Below are 17,275 nucleotides of genomic sequence, written 5' to 3' on the forward strand. Positions count from 1 at the left end.
TCTCCAGTGTTTTGTTCAAAGAAATAAAATTTTAATATTGAGTTTTTCTCAATCTTTCCTTGATGTTGCTGATCATTAAATTATTACAAACTCACGGTTGTTTTCTCCATTTCGTGTAACGAGAAAAACTCGTGAATTTGATTTTATTTCGAAAATCGATGTGGAATCACGTTGTTTTCTCTACGGGTTACGCAAGATTGCTCATAATTAGACGAATAAGCGTTTTTTTTTTTTGTAATATTGAAAAAATAACCATTGACTCAATTTTATTTTATTTAATCTCTTATAAGCGTCAATTGCATTTGTATAAAAAAAACTATCTGAATAAGTAGCAGTCACATAGCAAGTCAATAAGTTAGCTTTGTTTCTTACTATGATATCTACTTAATTATCAGTAATTGTAATAGTATTTTTAATCATTCAGTTCATTTCTGTTAGCTATTTTTTTCTCTTCCTCATTGTATGTCATAGACTTATTGAATTTCAATATTGATTGTTAGTGTTTGTCCTGCTTAACTTTTGGTGCGGTTAAACTTTTGATTAATTCTAGTTTCAAAATTAATAGCATAGCAAACATTTCAAAAGTCAAAATCGATTTGATCAACGATAATGTTTAGCATTCATTTGACATGTTCAGCAATATAATTTTTTCTTGGCATACACCAGTAGTAGGCAAAAAAAATAGTGAGTTACGATTCTTTATGAAATTTAGAAATGAGGTTATTCAGTCCAACCAACTTTTGAAACATAAATTATTGGAATTTCAATCAAAAATGGACTCATAAAACTCTTGCAATCATCGAGCTGATGTACAATGATTCAATTACTGTTCCACTTTCTGTATAAAAAAATTCTTCTTCTCTTCTGTTTGATTCTAGCATCATTGTTAATTAACAAAAATTAGATGAGCTTCAAAACTGTCCACATGAATACTTAATTTCAAGCTAAAACAATTATTTTCTATTTTTGTCTTTTAGTTGAGCTGCTTTTTAGGGCAATTTATTCATAATTCTTTTTTTATTTTTGTATGACCGTATAATTGAAGTAACATTCATGTGAGTAGCAAAAAGTAGTTATACTACAGGCTGACATTTTAGTGTCAGAGTTGAAAAGTCTCTTCTGTTTATACTAAAAGACATAGCAATGTGCGATTCAGTGGATTTATGTCAAGGGTTTTTCTTTCTGCTTTGTGGAATAGAACATATGGCAATTTTCGCTAGTAAAAAGCTTCAAGTTTCACTTAAAAATAACATAAAAAAGGTGCTAAAGGTTACTTTTCTATATACATCTACTTTTTCAAAAAGAATCCATGTCAAGTAAAATTAATGCAACTTTTATTAAGTATTTTATTTCAGTCTTTTAAGTTATTCATGTTCAATTATCTAAACTAAATCCTTTTTTTCCAATTCTATGGAAAATTATTAATATTCAAGAATTGTTCTTAATTTAATTTTCAATTAATCAAAAGATAATATCTTATTTTTAATTAAATTTAGTTTTTATTGTATAATTATGAAACACACTCTGACATTCATATCAATTAATAATATTATATTTAATTAATGCAATAAACTATTTATATTATCAGTTAGATATTATAAATCAATTGACTTGAATTTCATATCGAAATTTTTCATTTTCCAAAGGTGCAAATGTATGCATGGATGCATCAAAATATTTTTTTTTATCTAGTCCGAGTTATTTTCTTTTAAAAGTAACTTTTATTGTTGTAACTTGACATGAAATTCAGTTCACTTAGTATATTTTTAAAATTTTCAAATATACTTTACTTTATTTTTTAAAACTTTTTATGATCTTTCAAAACTTCGTTGCTATCTTTGCATAATGTCTTTTGCATCACCATATTTTCCATCTAATTTCACGAGTTTTCTATTTTATATTCAAAACCATATACACTAAATAATGTTCAAAATCATGAAAAAAAAAAAACAAACAAACATAAAAAACCAAAAATAACAATAAAGCATTCAGTTACATTGTAATAGAAAACTTTTTATGTTTGTCCAAAATAAAAATTTATAATGTTCTAGTTAAAATTTACCACGCTATTTGGGGTCATAAGCCATTTTTTGTGTGTACAAACTTTAGCCTTTTATAACCCCAGTTTATCGACCATTTTCAAAATTTTTTAACACACTAAATTCTATACAAATTTATTGTTCTATTTTTTACTACGTTAAATTGATGAGCTTTTACTTTAATATGATAATACTCTATCAAATAAATACTATTTCGGATTTTCAATCAGCTGTCTTCATCCACTCTATTTCATATGTCATCACTTTTTGCTAAAGTATTCAATAAGACTTTGAAAAAAAAAAAATATCAGAGATATTAAAATTATTATCGCTCTATACTTTGATACAGTTATTGGAATCAATTGTCCGTAAATTTATAAAAATTTATCTCAGAGAGTTTGTAGCTACAATCAGGATTTTCTTCATCGTGAAACTCGTAAATAATCATCGAAATAAAATCTCAAATATCAGGAAAATTTTATCATCACGATAATCATAATGATAAAAATTCATGTGTCTCGTTACAATCAATTACAAAGACAATAACAACCAAGGCAATTTGAAACACACCATACATGTGGTAGCTGGATTACATTGCACGATATTGACAATAGAACATAACTGTTATTAATCGGGACTATGATAAGTTCCCTACAAAATTTCTTTATATTTCGAACTATTTGATATCTCAAACACTCGATAATTAGTAATACTTTAAGAGTCCCTCGGGTTTCTAATTAACGAGAGTTGACTGTACATACTTTGCGTTAGCTCTAGTTCTTTTAACCAAACACACTGACCTTCTATGTAAGTTAAATAAAATATAAATGAATTGTAAAAATGATAATCGTATAAATGTAATATTATTGAGATCAACCGACTTGTTCAATAAGTTAACTCATTGGTTTTTTTATGCGTCGGCGAGTTGCTAATTGTTCGTATAGAACTGCAAAAAAGTTAGATCGACTCTCAGGATAAAGAGATGTGCGTGACGTAATGCCTTATTTTTTTAACTACAAACCTCATTTTTTTTTAACTATGTATCAATTGCTTTAACAGATTCTTTTAATAATATTATTTTACAAAATAAGTTTCTGAGTCAAAAATTTTCTGTGTGTTAGAAATGAAATTTTTTTTAATTATAAAAATTATAGATGAAATGATTAAAATATCCAATTTCTCCAATCACCGCGGTCAAAATGTAATTGTATCTTTGCGCATGCGCTCAAGTAACGCGCAAGAAGCTCAATTTGGCGCACATGGGTCTACGCATCACAGTAACGCGCTAACTTTGGTGAAGATCACGTCGTTCTTGAATTACATTTTTATCATCACACCCGGCAGCTTATATTTTTTGGCGGTTTATATTTTTTATGTGCTGTGAAGTTTATGGCCAAAAGTTGATAAAAAAAAGAAGTTATTAAATACATTTTACAGCATAAAAATAATTGAATTGTTTTTTTTTTTGTGTATTGTGAGGTTTAAAAAGGAATTCAGTGATTTGTATTTTAGTTTTAAAAATTAATTTTATTTAAAAATAAATTTATCAAGATTTCGTTTTATTGTAATTATGGTGATGTGACGAAACTTTTAGTGTCTTCTTTAGACTTTTTTTTTCATCAAAAAGTTCCGGGTAAAAATTCTACTGAAAATTCATAAGTAGAATTTTTGACTCAATAAGGTGAGTTTATTTCCTTTTTTATTGTTAATATAGTCTATGTTATTCAGATATTTATGAGACTTTAATTCAATAAAGTTCACCCTTTCGGTCATAATTTAATAGTAAATGTTTCATTTATTTATTTATTTTTTAAATATTAATTTGAACATCGATGAACTGATTCATCCATTATAAAAATAAATATTGCATTTGTATATCTTTTTTTTTCTTTAATACTCAATGCATATTGAGTGAAAAAATATCATCTCTATTTTCCATTTCATTTTAATTTTTATTCTAATTTTAGCTTATTACCTCGAAGAAGTTTTTTTTCCAATAAATAAAATAAATAGAGTAGTTGGATAATAAGCAATACGAGTGATGGTAAAGAGGATATTTAATGGAGAATGACTCATTTCATCAGAGCCACTGAATATCAACAAGTAGCATAATTAGAAAAGTTTTTCATCAATTTATTATCAATCATAGCAACAATTAATAAATTTAAAAAAATATATATATAATAAAATAAACGTATTAATTTTGTTAAAATACAATTCTTTGTGTGCATTTGTAATTTATATTAATTCATTTTTCTCTAAAAGTTGAAGATGTTGAAAGTTAAAGAAAAACCTCGATTTTCAACGTGAATCAAAGTATTTTTAAATAGTAATTTTTTACCGTAAATTTAAAGTTTGTGAAAATTGATAATGACCGAGCAAATTGGCAGCAATTTACAGAAGTCGTTAACCTCAAAGTTGAAAAACCGGTGAAGAGGGTGGGTAAATAAGAAGAGAGGATGGTAAGCGAAATCTCGAAATCATCGGACTTGAGTCTTTGAATTTTCCTTCCCGTTCCTCTTCTTTCATTTCACTACTCTGCTTTCTTACTTTACTGTCTTCCGAGTTGAAGAGGCCACTGACGCATAATGTTTTCGTGGAAACGAGAATAGAAACGAGAACAAGATATAAACGGGCTCATCGTCGAGACTCACATCACCGTTAGTTGGCACATACCTCTTTCCTCTATATCTCGTTAAGCTTTTCGTTAAGTAGAACATACCCTTTAACTTTATTTCTAAAAAAACTTTTCCATTTTCTTTTATTGCCAATATTCTCTCCATACTATTTTATCACTTCTTTAATTGATAGATTTATGCATTTCTTCACCTTCGTTCGAGATATTTTTATATATCTAGATCACTTTTATTTTTACAATAATTATCTTAAGTATTTTTAAAAGTTAATTATAAAATTTATTTTATTACTTTTAAATGAAAAATTCGACTTCAAACAAAATTTTTTTTTTATCAATCATAACAAAATGCACTCTTTAATGTTCTTGACGTTATTGTTGTTTAATATAAATTAAGCTTTTTATTAGAAGTAACTAATAGCTAAAATAAAATATTCTCATGATTATTATATTTAAAATCGAAACATTATATTTCCGAATAGACATTTAATCGTACACTGGCAACACCATAATTGTGGATTAAGAATAATTCCAGTATTGATCATAATATTCTTAAGTAAAACAAAAATACATGTACAACATAATACGAATGATGGCAGGTTCATAATCATCAAGAATACGATTTTGTCAGTGTATCAAATATGTTTATTACAAACAAACTGACGCGAGTGAGATCCAAAAGAGAAGCTGGTTATTTTTAGAAGAATTTTGGTTCAAGTACGGAAATACTTAGTTTTCATTAGAAATTAGTCTTTTTTGGATCTATTCAAGGAGACAGTGAGATTGATACTTATAACCGAAATTGTGAAATACACAACATTTTTTTTATTCGACAATCAAAAGTTTGAAATAAAATATGCTGTAGAAGAATGTTCATTTATTAACATACTGCATACCAAAAAATTTACAGATTTTATTGATTAAGCTATTTTTCCGTGAAATTATTAAATATTTGTATAAAAATTTCAAGTATCTTCCAATAAAGTTATTATTTAGTTAAAATTCAATTATTTACACTTATGTTATATCGTCTGTTGAATTATTTTTTTCATTGATTTCATCGTTTAAAGAATTAAACAGTATTGCCTTATATATTTACTGTTTAATCAAAAGTATAACAGTTAGAAAAATATGCTATATTATCAGTCTTAATAAAATTGATTTAAATTTGATATAGAGTGTAATTATTTGAAAATTAAATATACCATGATGGTCAAATGTTCTTCTGATATTTGATAGGTCCAAGTGTTGAATTAAAACTAAAGTGAAGCATTTCTGTCTGATTGGTTTTCGATATTTTTGCTAATTAAATCGATATATTAATGAAAACTACTCAATTAATTTTAATTTTTTTCATTTAGAAACCTCACTGGAAAGTAACTTTTATAAGTGAGGGAATTTTTTTATTTAAATCAAAGTATTTGAGTTATTAGCATAAATTGGAGGGCTGTTTGGTTAACCTACATTTCCATAATTATGTGGCGAAAAATGTAAACCACTACATCTCAAAAATGTCGAACGAAAAATTTAGAACGTCAATAAAATAAGAAGGAGCAAGAAAAAGAGTGTGAAACATCGTTGATGGTGCCAACAAGTCACTTGGGACACTTATCTTGTCTCTCTGAATCCGTCGGGATACTTCCGGTGTTGATCTCGAACGTCACTCGCACATAAGATTTTGTTTCATTTTTTTTTCTCAACTTTTGCTTTTCATTTCCATCACTTTACAACATCAGATTGACAGGTCTTTGATGCTTAATTGAACTACTCACAAAACTCATTTTTAACTGTTCATTTAAATTTTGTTAAAAATATTTCATTTGAAAATTTGTTTTTAAAACTGAAATTTTGTTTCACATGTCAAGGATAATTTTGTTTTTATAATTTCAGATGGACGTAAAATTTTCAAAAGTGACACCTACGCTGTTGATTATATTTTTGTTTTTGATTCATTTGTCACATGTGGCTTCACAATGCGGATCAACTAATCAAGATCGACAAGACAAAATAGTTCTTTACAAAATCATACTGAGGACTTATTGGTCGAGAGCAAGATTTCCAAAGCATTATCCAGAGTGGCGACCTCCTGCACAGTTTGGCAAGCTTGTTGGTAAGTGATTTTTGCCAATAAAATATTTTAAATACAATGAACAAAATTGAGATTTAATTTACTTCATTTCTGTGCCGGTTTTTTTTTGAAATAATACTTTCGAAAAATACAAAAATGTTGAATGATACAACGGCATATTCATCAATGATAGTCTATAATAATTATGACTACACTGATGAACATCAAGGTATATTATATGAATTGAGTAACACAGGAATACTCTCGTCACAACAATTCGAAATGAAATCTCGAATGAAATTGCAGAATGTGATATGCACATTAAATTCATTGGTATGTAATATCATATCCTTCAAATTCTACGTGGTAATATAATAATATCTCCCTATATCACTGGAAAAAAACGATATTCCTAAATTACCAAGAATAATTTTATTTTTAATCAAAATAACACTGACATCAAACCGGCGTCAGATGTTCAGTGTGATGATGACGAAGAACAAAATTATTCTTGATCTAGAAATATTTTTTTTTCATTATCTATACATTCAGTGTATAAGTATTTCAAAAATGGTTAATTAGAAAAAATTTTGATATGAAAATGAAATTTTTCATTATTCATTTTCTATTTTTATTATGAATTTTCAATAAAATACTATTATTTATTTTCTCGATTGCAATTCATCTTCCTCGATGTATTTCCCATGTTTACAATCTTTGAAAATCCAAGTGTAAATATACTTGAGTATTCTTTCTAGAATATTTCAAACTCAAACGTGCGTGATAGTTTTTCCTTCTTGAGCTTGCAAACTCAGCCTGACCCAACAGTGATTTATGATGTGGTCTTGAAGCATTCAGGAATTCCTATAAGAGATAAACAATCCTACGTATAGACGTAGGAGCAGAAAAAGTAAATTAGAGTAAAACGTGAAAAATAAAAAATTGAATTACGGTAAATTGAGTTCTGATTTTCCGCTTTACAAAACGATTTGTTGTTTTTTCTTTTTCTCTCTACGGAAAGAATGAAAATAGAGTCAAATATTCAAACACGAAGACAGGATATTTTTGGATAACATGGATGAGAAAATATAACTCCACATAGTACAGTTGAAATACTTGTGCGTGATAACATTTTATTCTTTTAACTACCTTGAAAACATTTTTAAATTTATTAAAATCGCTTTATTTCTTGAACAAGTAGAATTTACGCATTGTAAGCTTTCTTATTTTGATATCACCAAATTACTACCTACATAAATTTCAAATCAAAGCATAAAAAATCGATGATTGTGAATTTATTATCAAATTATTTATTATATTGATAATTAATAATTACTGAAGGTTTTTTTTTTACAATAAGTTCTTGTCATACCTAGACATTTAATTAGAAGATGAACTGAATTTTTGAATGAAGTAGATCCAAATTTTTATTGGTTGGATTGTACTGACAGCTTGATTGCTTAAGTCAGGTTCAAATGGACCAAAAATTTTATTGAAACAAAGAAATAAAAAAAGAACGTGAAAATGAAAATAATGCTTTTATTTTTATCTCAAGTATTTCATAATATATTTCTCACCCTTGTACTTTTATTTTGTGGTTGATGCAGTTTGTGGCTCCATGGAAACTATCTCTACCCTACGAAGCCTCAGGAGGCTTTTGTTGATTTAATAAACGCAACTCCCGCAGGCCTGAAAGAACGTGCATACTTTTCATCCCACACTTTGTATGAACATCTCACCCCTTTTCTTTCCATTTTTACTTTTTTTTTATTATTATTATTACCATGATTATTTTATTCTTATTTTTTATATTTTGTTTCTTTTTAAATCTCCGTCTTTTCTTTCACTATATTTTCACTTATTTCTATCTTCTACTTTTCTTTATATTCTACACCTGTTTCACTGTCTGATTTTATTATCTCTTTTATTAAAGTTTTCTGTCTATCCTTCATCCTTAAGAAGGTTACTAATTTTTATTATTTCCTTTTTTTTTTCATCTTTCATTACTATTGCCTTCTAATATTTTTTCTACTATTTGTGAAAAATTATAATAGAAGCAAAAATGTCGGCTAATATTATCTCAATTTTTCTATTTACTTTCAAGAGTAATGAAACAAGAAAAGGGCATTTTTTTTTTACTTACTACTTTTTAAAAATATTCTTGTTGAGAAAAAATCCTTATTGTTTAAGAAAAGCGTGTTTATTAACCTATTTTGAACAAAAATCTAGTTATTTTTAAGATAAAATTTCAACTTTATTTTCAATTTTTTTTTTTTTGAAGATATTATTTTCCATCTTTTGTTTTTAAATATTTTTTTTTATTAAAAAAAGAAATTTAATGAAATTAAATTAATTGACAACAATTAGTATACTTCAAAATTTTTGCAACCATTGTCTAGAAAAGCAAACGTACCAATTAGAGACTATGTTCCTATTAACGACTATCGAGACACTAAATGGAAAGGTTCCTATTAGAGTCCCTGCTTCAATTTGGGTGAAATTAAAGGAGCCAAAAGTGAATGTCTCCAATGTCAGGACATTTGATAGGGAAAGTATTCGTTTATTTAATGAATGGTTGAGAGTTCATTTCTTGATTAGGAAACCATTTTCCTAGTTTTTTTTTTTTTTTTATTATTCTAAAATACTGACTTTAATTATAATTTATAGAAAACTAATTTTAAATCCTTTTAAGTTGGTTAAATTATCTATGAATCAGGTCAGAACCTAATTAAATTGCTAATTGAGACACTTGTCCTAATTATCTTTATGTGAATTTTTCTTTGAATCAATATCTATTAAATGATTCTTTTTATTAGTAATTACATAACTTTTATTTTAAATTAAGAAAAAAATGTTTTTGTTTATAAAATAAAATAAGCCTATAAGTTTATTACGATAAAATTATATACCATCACACTGTATTTGTAGTGTATTATAAAAATATTTTTATAATTGGATATGAGCTTTTTTTCATTTATATGCAAGTTTATTTTCTTAAAGTTAGCCGCAATTTCCCCGAGTTCGTTAAATGGCTTTCTCATGTTCGAAAAATATTTTGTTCTATTTTTTCCGAGAACCACTTTACATTACTGCAGAGTTAATTTAATGTGTTTTTATGGAATAGGAAAATCCTTTAGCCCCTTGGTGGTTATCTAGCGAAACAACGTGAGTTTTAAAGAGAGATGAATAAGAGAAAAAGTGTAAAAGGGGTTGAAGCTTCACTCGCAATAGTTGGATGGTTGGGATAAACTGTGGTAGTTAGTGATGCAGATTAGAGAGTCGAGTACTCGCATATCCCGATGGAAATGTTGGGGGTGTAACATCGTGGCTAATGTGGGGATGTCGCATACCTCCCTTATATGAGCGATGAGGGTGGTACCGACCTCTTCATACCCCAATAGTTGTTGAGAGTGTTACTGTTAGGATGCACGTAATAATAGCGATGAATTGTTGATGGCGCCAGGCTACTCTATATTTATGTTGCGGGATTGCAACCCCTAGGGTCAAGGGTTGAAACTCCTCTTTTATGACCACTATTCCATTTTTTTGGCGAAATTATTTTGTTCTTTTTTTTGTCATGGAATGTCTTAAAAATCATAACAAGGGGGAGTCGTCAAAGCTTTACAATTAAATTTGATAAAATCGTTTGTATTAAAAATATAAGATGTAGGATATCCTTTAATATAACCATGATAATATTGAATTTTAATATTTTCCAATATTGGATTTTTTCATCTCTAAACTTTTTTTCATTACAATATTGAAAACAAAAAAATATCAATGTATTTAGAACGATAATTATTTCAGTATTGATGTGAATTATTTTTCCATACAATTCCGATACTATTTCCCTTTTGAGTATTAAGCCTGAAGGCATGAAAAAAGCAAACTAATTTTTTGCTGTAAAACTTTGTGTCATGAAAATTTCTGTATCCCCAGAAGGCACTAATTTTCCCGGTATATTGAGAGTGATTATTCAGCCCCTAGTGTACTCGAGAAACTGGCCACGTAGATTTAGTTATGAGGTAGGCGTAAAGGGAGGGGGAGTTGGTGAGGACTCGCGCTCGAATTCCGATCGGCTGGCACCTCGTTACGTTGAATTCATTCGCGGTATTCGCGTCGACAGGAAACCTGCAAGTGGGGTTTGTACTGTTCATCACTGTCTCGCTTTTGCCCACATTCTCTTCTCACTGTCCCCCTTTTTCTCCTCATTTCTATAGCACACAGGGCACACAACTGACTGAAAAGCTGGACGCCCGAGGGGATAGCATATAGAAAGAGCTTTTCGTGAATGCGCACGATCGTATCTTGTACGATCGATAAATTCGTGTAACATTTCAACGAAACAACAACCAAATGAAAATAAAGAAGACAAAGGTCCAGAGGATAACAAAATAAAGTTGAAATGAATACCTTCGTTATTTTACTTTTTTACTCTCTTCTTCTCGAGAGCTTGGAAAAAATTCTTTTATTGAAATTTCGTCTGTATATCAGGATCAAACAAATTAATTACAGAAAAAAATACTTTTCATCAAGTATTTGTGTGTTTTGATATTTGACAATCTCTTCTTTGGATTTCTTAATCAAACTTTCATGACTTGTTGAGCAGCTTCTACTTTGATTAATTAAAATTTTACCCCATTTTTTAAATCAAAGATCCTCTTGACCCTTATGTTTTTTAATTGCTAAATTCATTTAAATAAATACTCCCATTACTTAATATTATAAAAAAATGTATATATAAAATTCAAGTTATTTAGTGAAATTATTCCTCAAATATAAGTCAATGGAATCTACATAAGATTCCAGTCAAACCATTTTTAATTACAAGTTTGAATTATTTCCAGTGCAATTTTTATAAAATAATATACTTCTAAATGATATAAAAAATTATTTTAATAAGAGTTTCTATCATATACCTTAATTTAAAATTTTTCAAAAGACGGTAGATCTTTAATTCTATTGGATATTGATGTTGAAGGAAATTCCTCCGACAATTATGCTCTTAAAAAAAATATATGGGCCTCATAATGTCTCAAGTTGACTTAAACTAGACCAACGATGGTGATAGAGTCGGTGTCTTTGTGTGATTTGATTCCATAACATCAAGGAATGTACTCAACGATTGGTGGCTATGTATTTTTATATGTCGGGTAATTAAACTTTCCCTACCATGTCAGAAGTTGTAATTATGCTGAGTAATATGAGTGGAGGGTTGCTATTCGCTGTGATGTGGCTTAAAAGCATATTAATGATGATAAACCTTATCTAGAAGCTAATCATCACAGCAAAGTGTATGTGTGAGAACTCATGTTGCAGTAATGTGAAAAAAAGATTCTTGACATTCTTTACTTAAAAAGTAATTCCAAAGTTAATGATCAAGTTAGTTGCTGTGTGAAATTTCAAATAAAATTTGAATATAAATAACCTGCAGAAAATTCTCTCACGATCTTAACGTGAAATTTTCGATTGCTTCAAATAATCTAGAGCTTTCAGAGCTTTGCGTGAAGGAATGTCTTGATGGTTTAGGTAATTGGCCACGTCTCGTCTTCCCTTCAGTTCTTAGATAATCCCTTTCACTTAAGTTGTCTTGAGGCGAACGTAACAGAGCAATCTACTTGTATACGGAATAACGAGAATAACCTGCTGCTGACGTATTTTCTACTGACAATGCTATACATGCATTGGCTTGAGATCTTTGTTCTTCAGGTACTGATGTATCTTGAGGCTATTTTGCTGTTTTGCACCTTCTGTTAGCCCACTATTTATCTATTATTCTGCTGCGTATCAAAGGAGTTTCAGCTACTTTCACAGCTAACATAGAATAAGTTTATGTTTGATAAGGGAAAATGATGAAGTTTTTAAAATGAGATCTTTCTCAGTCTTTTGTAGTTGGTGATGGAAAAAAAAACGTGTAGAAATAACTTTTTATTTGATTAACTGTTGAATGGATCATAAAGCAATAGTAGCAAAAATTGATGACTCATTGAACATTAATTATGAGTAATCACTTATGGAAAGGTATCATGATCATCAACTATCTAAGATTGGATCTAATTTTTTATTAAAAATAAAATAAAAGAATGGTGATAAAAAGTCTGAATTGGGAATAATAAAAATTTCACGAAAAGACGAATTTTTTTTTGGAGGATAATTTGGATTTTATAGAAAAATGGAAATGTCAAAAAATTGAAAGCTTAATTTTAATCTACATCTTTTAGTTTGGAATAATTTGTATAGAATTGGAGAATCAATCAAGTTCCAAGGAATATGACAGATTTTCTTATGACATTATGAAGATTATTATTGATTTAAAGTTAACATGCTAATTAATTTTATCCTGACCCTTGCCACCTATTAATTATTGTTATAAATCATTTCAAAAAATAAAAATCAGTGGAGGATAAATAAAAAATGCAGCTTCATAATAAACTGTTTCAATAAATAATTACGGAAAATTTATTATCATTCAAAACATTGATTTTGCATCGAATAAATAAATATTATGTTAATAATTATGAAATTTTTGTTAAATATATAATGTTTATGATTACCATTAATGTAAATATAATTCTGTGCGTTGAGCTGCTTAAATTACCCATATTAAACACGAAAATTTCCAAGTGAAATTCGGAACAATGCATAAATACATACGAGTTATTGAGTGTATTTAAGTGTGGATAAATTGATGTTTAATATTAATGATATAAATGGATAATAAATAAAAGTCTGAGACATTAGATTTTTCATTAATATAAAATTCATGAAGTAAACGAAGGTTGGTTTTGTCCAAGTTAAGTGTGATTGTCAGTAAAAAGGTCTCGACTGCATGAATAAATTATTTTGATTAATGCTATTCAAGGTTAACCTTTAATTGACATCACTTTTTAAATAATTTTGACTCTTTTTTTAAATTACAATAAAAATATTTTTTCTTCGTGAACAATTATCTTTTATTTCTGGAAAAAAATTCAAACGAAAAATGATAATTTTTTATCAGACATTTATTTATTTTTTGAAATATTTTACAACTCCCTTTTATGTTCTTGAGAATTATTTTATTTTAACTTCAAAAGTATTCCCTTTTTTTTCATTTTTATTTTACACTTAGTATTTAATGATAAAGTATACTTTTTTTATCGGTATGGAATACTAAAAAGTAAGATGACGTTTTCTGATTTTATATCTTGCTTTATATTTTGAGCAATTTTTTCCACTTAGTGGTTTTCTCTTTGACCTTTTAACGATTAAGACAAGTTTTTATTTCTTTCAAAATCTCAACAATAAAACAGAGTCGCACTTTATATTTTTCTATCATGTTGGTATTTTTTGACTTCTTTTTAATTATGTGAAGGAACAAAAAATGCTCAGAGATTTTGGAGTATTATTGTAGTAAATATATCATCAGACTTTAGATGGTTATAAAGCATCGTTTCTGAGAAATCTCCGAGGCGCAATCCGGTATGAGCAAAGTATATAAGGGTTACTGTGTGGTATGTTGGTAGGAGAGACTGCAAGAACGAGGGTAGAAATGCAGATGGGGGAGTCGGCTAGAATTTTACGGATTTCCTGCATAAATATCATCTTACTCGTACCGTAAAGACCGAAGCCGTGAAAAATTCCAATGAAAAATTTATTTAAACTTTTTATCCGCCCGCATGAAATCACAAATAAACGCAATCTGCTTGGTCGCATATCCATAATATTTTCTGCCGAAAGATAAGGCTAGAAATTGAGTGGAAAGTTCAAGTGTAGCAGCATTAAATTGTTCTTCCAGTTGGATTTTCATCGTAAATGACAGTAGGGATTTTAGAGGGTGAATCTCGGATCCGAGAGTCGTTAAGAAAGTCATTACAGTCGTCGCGAAATGTTAGAATTGTAAAAATTTGAATTCAACTTGCATTTTGACTTTTCTCATATATTCTAAATGTATACATTTTAAATGACTTTTTTAAAATCCAAAATTATAAGCGATTTTTTGTTGTCAAGTTCACCATTTTTTTCATGCCTTTTTTTCTCAACATTCTCAAATAACATTGCTGCCATATAGAGAGGTTAACAACACCTCATTTTGCACCCTCTTTAGAAGAGGTTTTTCACCTTTGCATCTTTGCCAAGTCGCAAAATTGCTCGCTTGTGGTTTGCTATGTAGAAGTTGTGTTGCATTGCGTCAACTTGGAGATTGCGCTAAGATGCTTGCAGATATACATTGAACTTTTAAGTTTTGCATATTATTGTTTTATATTATGTGATGAATTTTCTTCTTTTATCCATCCAAATATATATTCAAGTTAGAGCATATTTTATATTTCTTTCATGAATCATTTATTTATATATTATTTTTATATTTCTCAATTAATTGAGAAACAAAATATTGATATTATTATATTATAAAAGGGTTAAAATTTAGCAAAAAGTGAATCTACAGAGCAGATTTAATGAAATTGACAGACGTACTGAATTTAATGTGGATGAATGCAAGAGTAAAGAATGTCACAAATGGCAGAGGGTAGATACGAGATTGATGTGTGTTGATCCAATGGCATTAGAATATCCTTTACACTATTCTGAACCTGTCGTTAGCTTCAATGTCTGCATGATGTCACAGTCGATGGTGTGACACGATTGACAGTCAAGTTAACCACACACAAATTTCTCTTCTCAGTTCAACTAGGCATGTTCCAGTCTTCATTTTACCTGACGAACTATCGGTATTTCACTGGCTGAATCACCAATTTTAGCACCGGCATCTGGTCACAATTATTGACACGCGTGTAGAAACATAAATAGGTAACATGGCCAGTGTCATGGTTAACACGAGAACTACATAGCTACCATTACTGTCTTCGTTTCATTCTTTGTATTGCATATCCATGGGGGATTTATATTCATGATTTAAGTTAACAATAAAGTTATGATGTGTCAATTATTTTATTTCAAGCATAGAATAATTATAAATATAAAAAGAAATTGTAAAACGTGACCTAATTAGTGTTGAAAAATATAATTTTATATGACAAAAAAACTACAATTTAAAACGAAAATTTTGATAATGGGAATTACGACGAACAATGGAAGAAGTAGAGTGACCTGACGACTATAATTTGTGAATTAAACTCTCTGATTTTCGAGTTTTTTTCTTTCTTTAAATTTGAGGTGCTTAACTTTCAAGGGGTGACTTTGTTCTAGACTTGTTAAATATTTAATGAACGATATCGCATTTTTTTCGTCCTAAAATCTTTTATATTGGATTTTCAAAAGAAAATAGCATTTTTAAAGTTTAAGATGCCTTGAAGAATTTAATTATTTTTGAGCATTCAACTTCCTTAGTGACAATAATGCTTCCATTGTCATCACTGAATGATGAGCTCTTTAATTATTTAAATATTATTTACATTTTCTTTTCATCTGCAAGCATACGAAAATGAACTGGTAGATTTCAGCATTTATGGTTCGATGAGCATAATAATTTTTAATTAACTTTTCTGTATGAGACTTGAAGATTACGTAGCATTACTCAAGTTTGCTTTTCTTTTTGTTATACAAAATTAAGGAGTCGATGAAAGAGGAATTACTTATTGTTTATAACAGGTCTCACGATTTAATTCTTGATGCTAAGTGGGAATAAATTTCTTATAAGCAGTTTATGTGTATGAACGAGTGTACTTTCATTTAAATTAAAACAACCACTACAGACATTACACATCACTAAAATAATATCTTAAAATCTACATTTTGTTATAAAAAAAACTTTCTTAGATAAATTATAAATTATTTTAGTTAATCACATTTTTTAATCCTCCAAAAAAAATCTCTAAAAATGTATTTTCATATTTACATAATTGTTGGATATGGCTAATTTATATTTGAATATCTCTTATAGAGTTCTAATTACGTAATAGGAAACTGAAAATCTTGCTAGGTGTATTGATTAATTAGTCTTGAATTAATTAAACTCTTAAGTGTTCTATTCTAGTGAATACAGTACGAAATGCTAATCTTATCGCTTGCACGTCTGTCTGGTTGTCAGCCTCAGGCTATTTTAGAGGCTACTGAATTGATTCAAACGTAATTCTCAAAGGGTCTGAATGCACATGAATTGGAAATAGTTTACAGAAAATTATCCATTCAAGTCTTAATCATCTTAATTTTTGTTAATAATATTTCGAAGACAACAATCGAATTTTTTTTTACATTTTACTTGTCTTTGCAAAACAAATCTATTTTTTAAAAGACTATTTATAAGTTTTCATTAATTTGTTTTTTTTGCAAGACGACTGTGTAGTAATTATATTATTTTTTATGTAACATCTGAAATGTCAAATATATGAACAAAAATAAAATGAAAAAACGTGTGTTTGCAGATGATAAAATAAATGTTAAAACTTGTATGAGTTTGACTTTCTACTCGTCTAGTTATTACCCAGGAGTACATTATCCACGGGGAGTAACCATTCCCGAGGCGTTAAAACTCTTCCACCGACTTCTAAAGCATTCTGAAGCCACTAGAATAGCTCAGAGCACCTAGGATAA

General features: G+C 28.5%; 1 protein-coding gene across 1 annotated transcript in view; it reads left to right on the top strand.

The window, feature by feature from the left end:
• The first annotated feature begins 3,328 nt into the window (after positions 1 to 3,328).
• Positions 3,329 to 17,275, top strand: part of mspo (M-spondin) — a 51,138-nt gene continuing 37,191 nt past the window's right edge. Inside the window, exons 1-2 of the mRNA XM_035083251.1 lie at positions 3,329 to 3,720; positions 6,565 to 6,784. Coding sequence (XP_034939142.1) covers positions 6,565 to 6,784 — 220 coding nt within the window. The 5' untranslated portion in view covers positions 3,329 to 3,720. The remainder of the gene's footprint in view (positions 3,721 to 6,564; positions 6,785 to 17,275) is intronic.

This window comes from Chelonus insularis, unplaced genomic scaffold (assembly GCF_013357705.1).
Source record: "Chelonus insularis isolate UGA/USDA-ARS -01 unplaced genomic scaffold, ASM1335770v1 contig_358_pilon, whole genome shotgun sequence".
In the NCBI taxonomy this organism is placed as follows: Eukaryota; Metazoa; Arthropoda; class Insecta; order Hymenoptera; family Braconidae; genus Chelonus; species Chelonus insularis.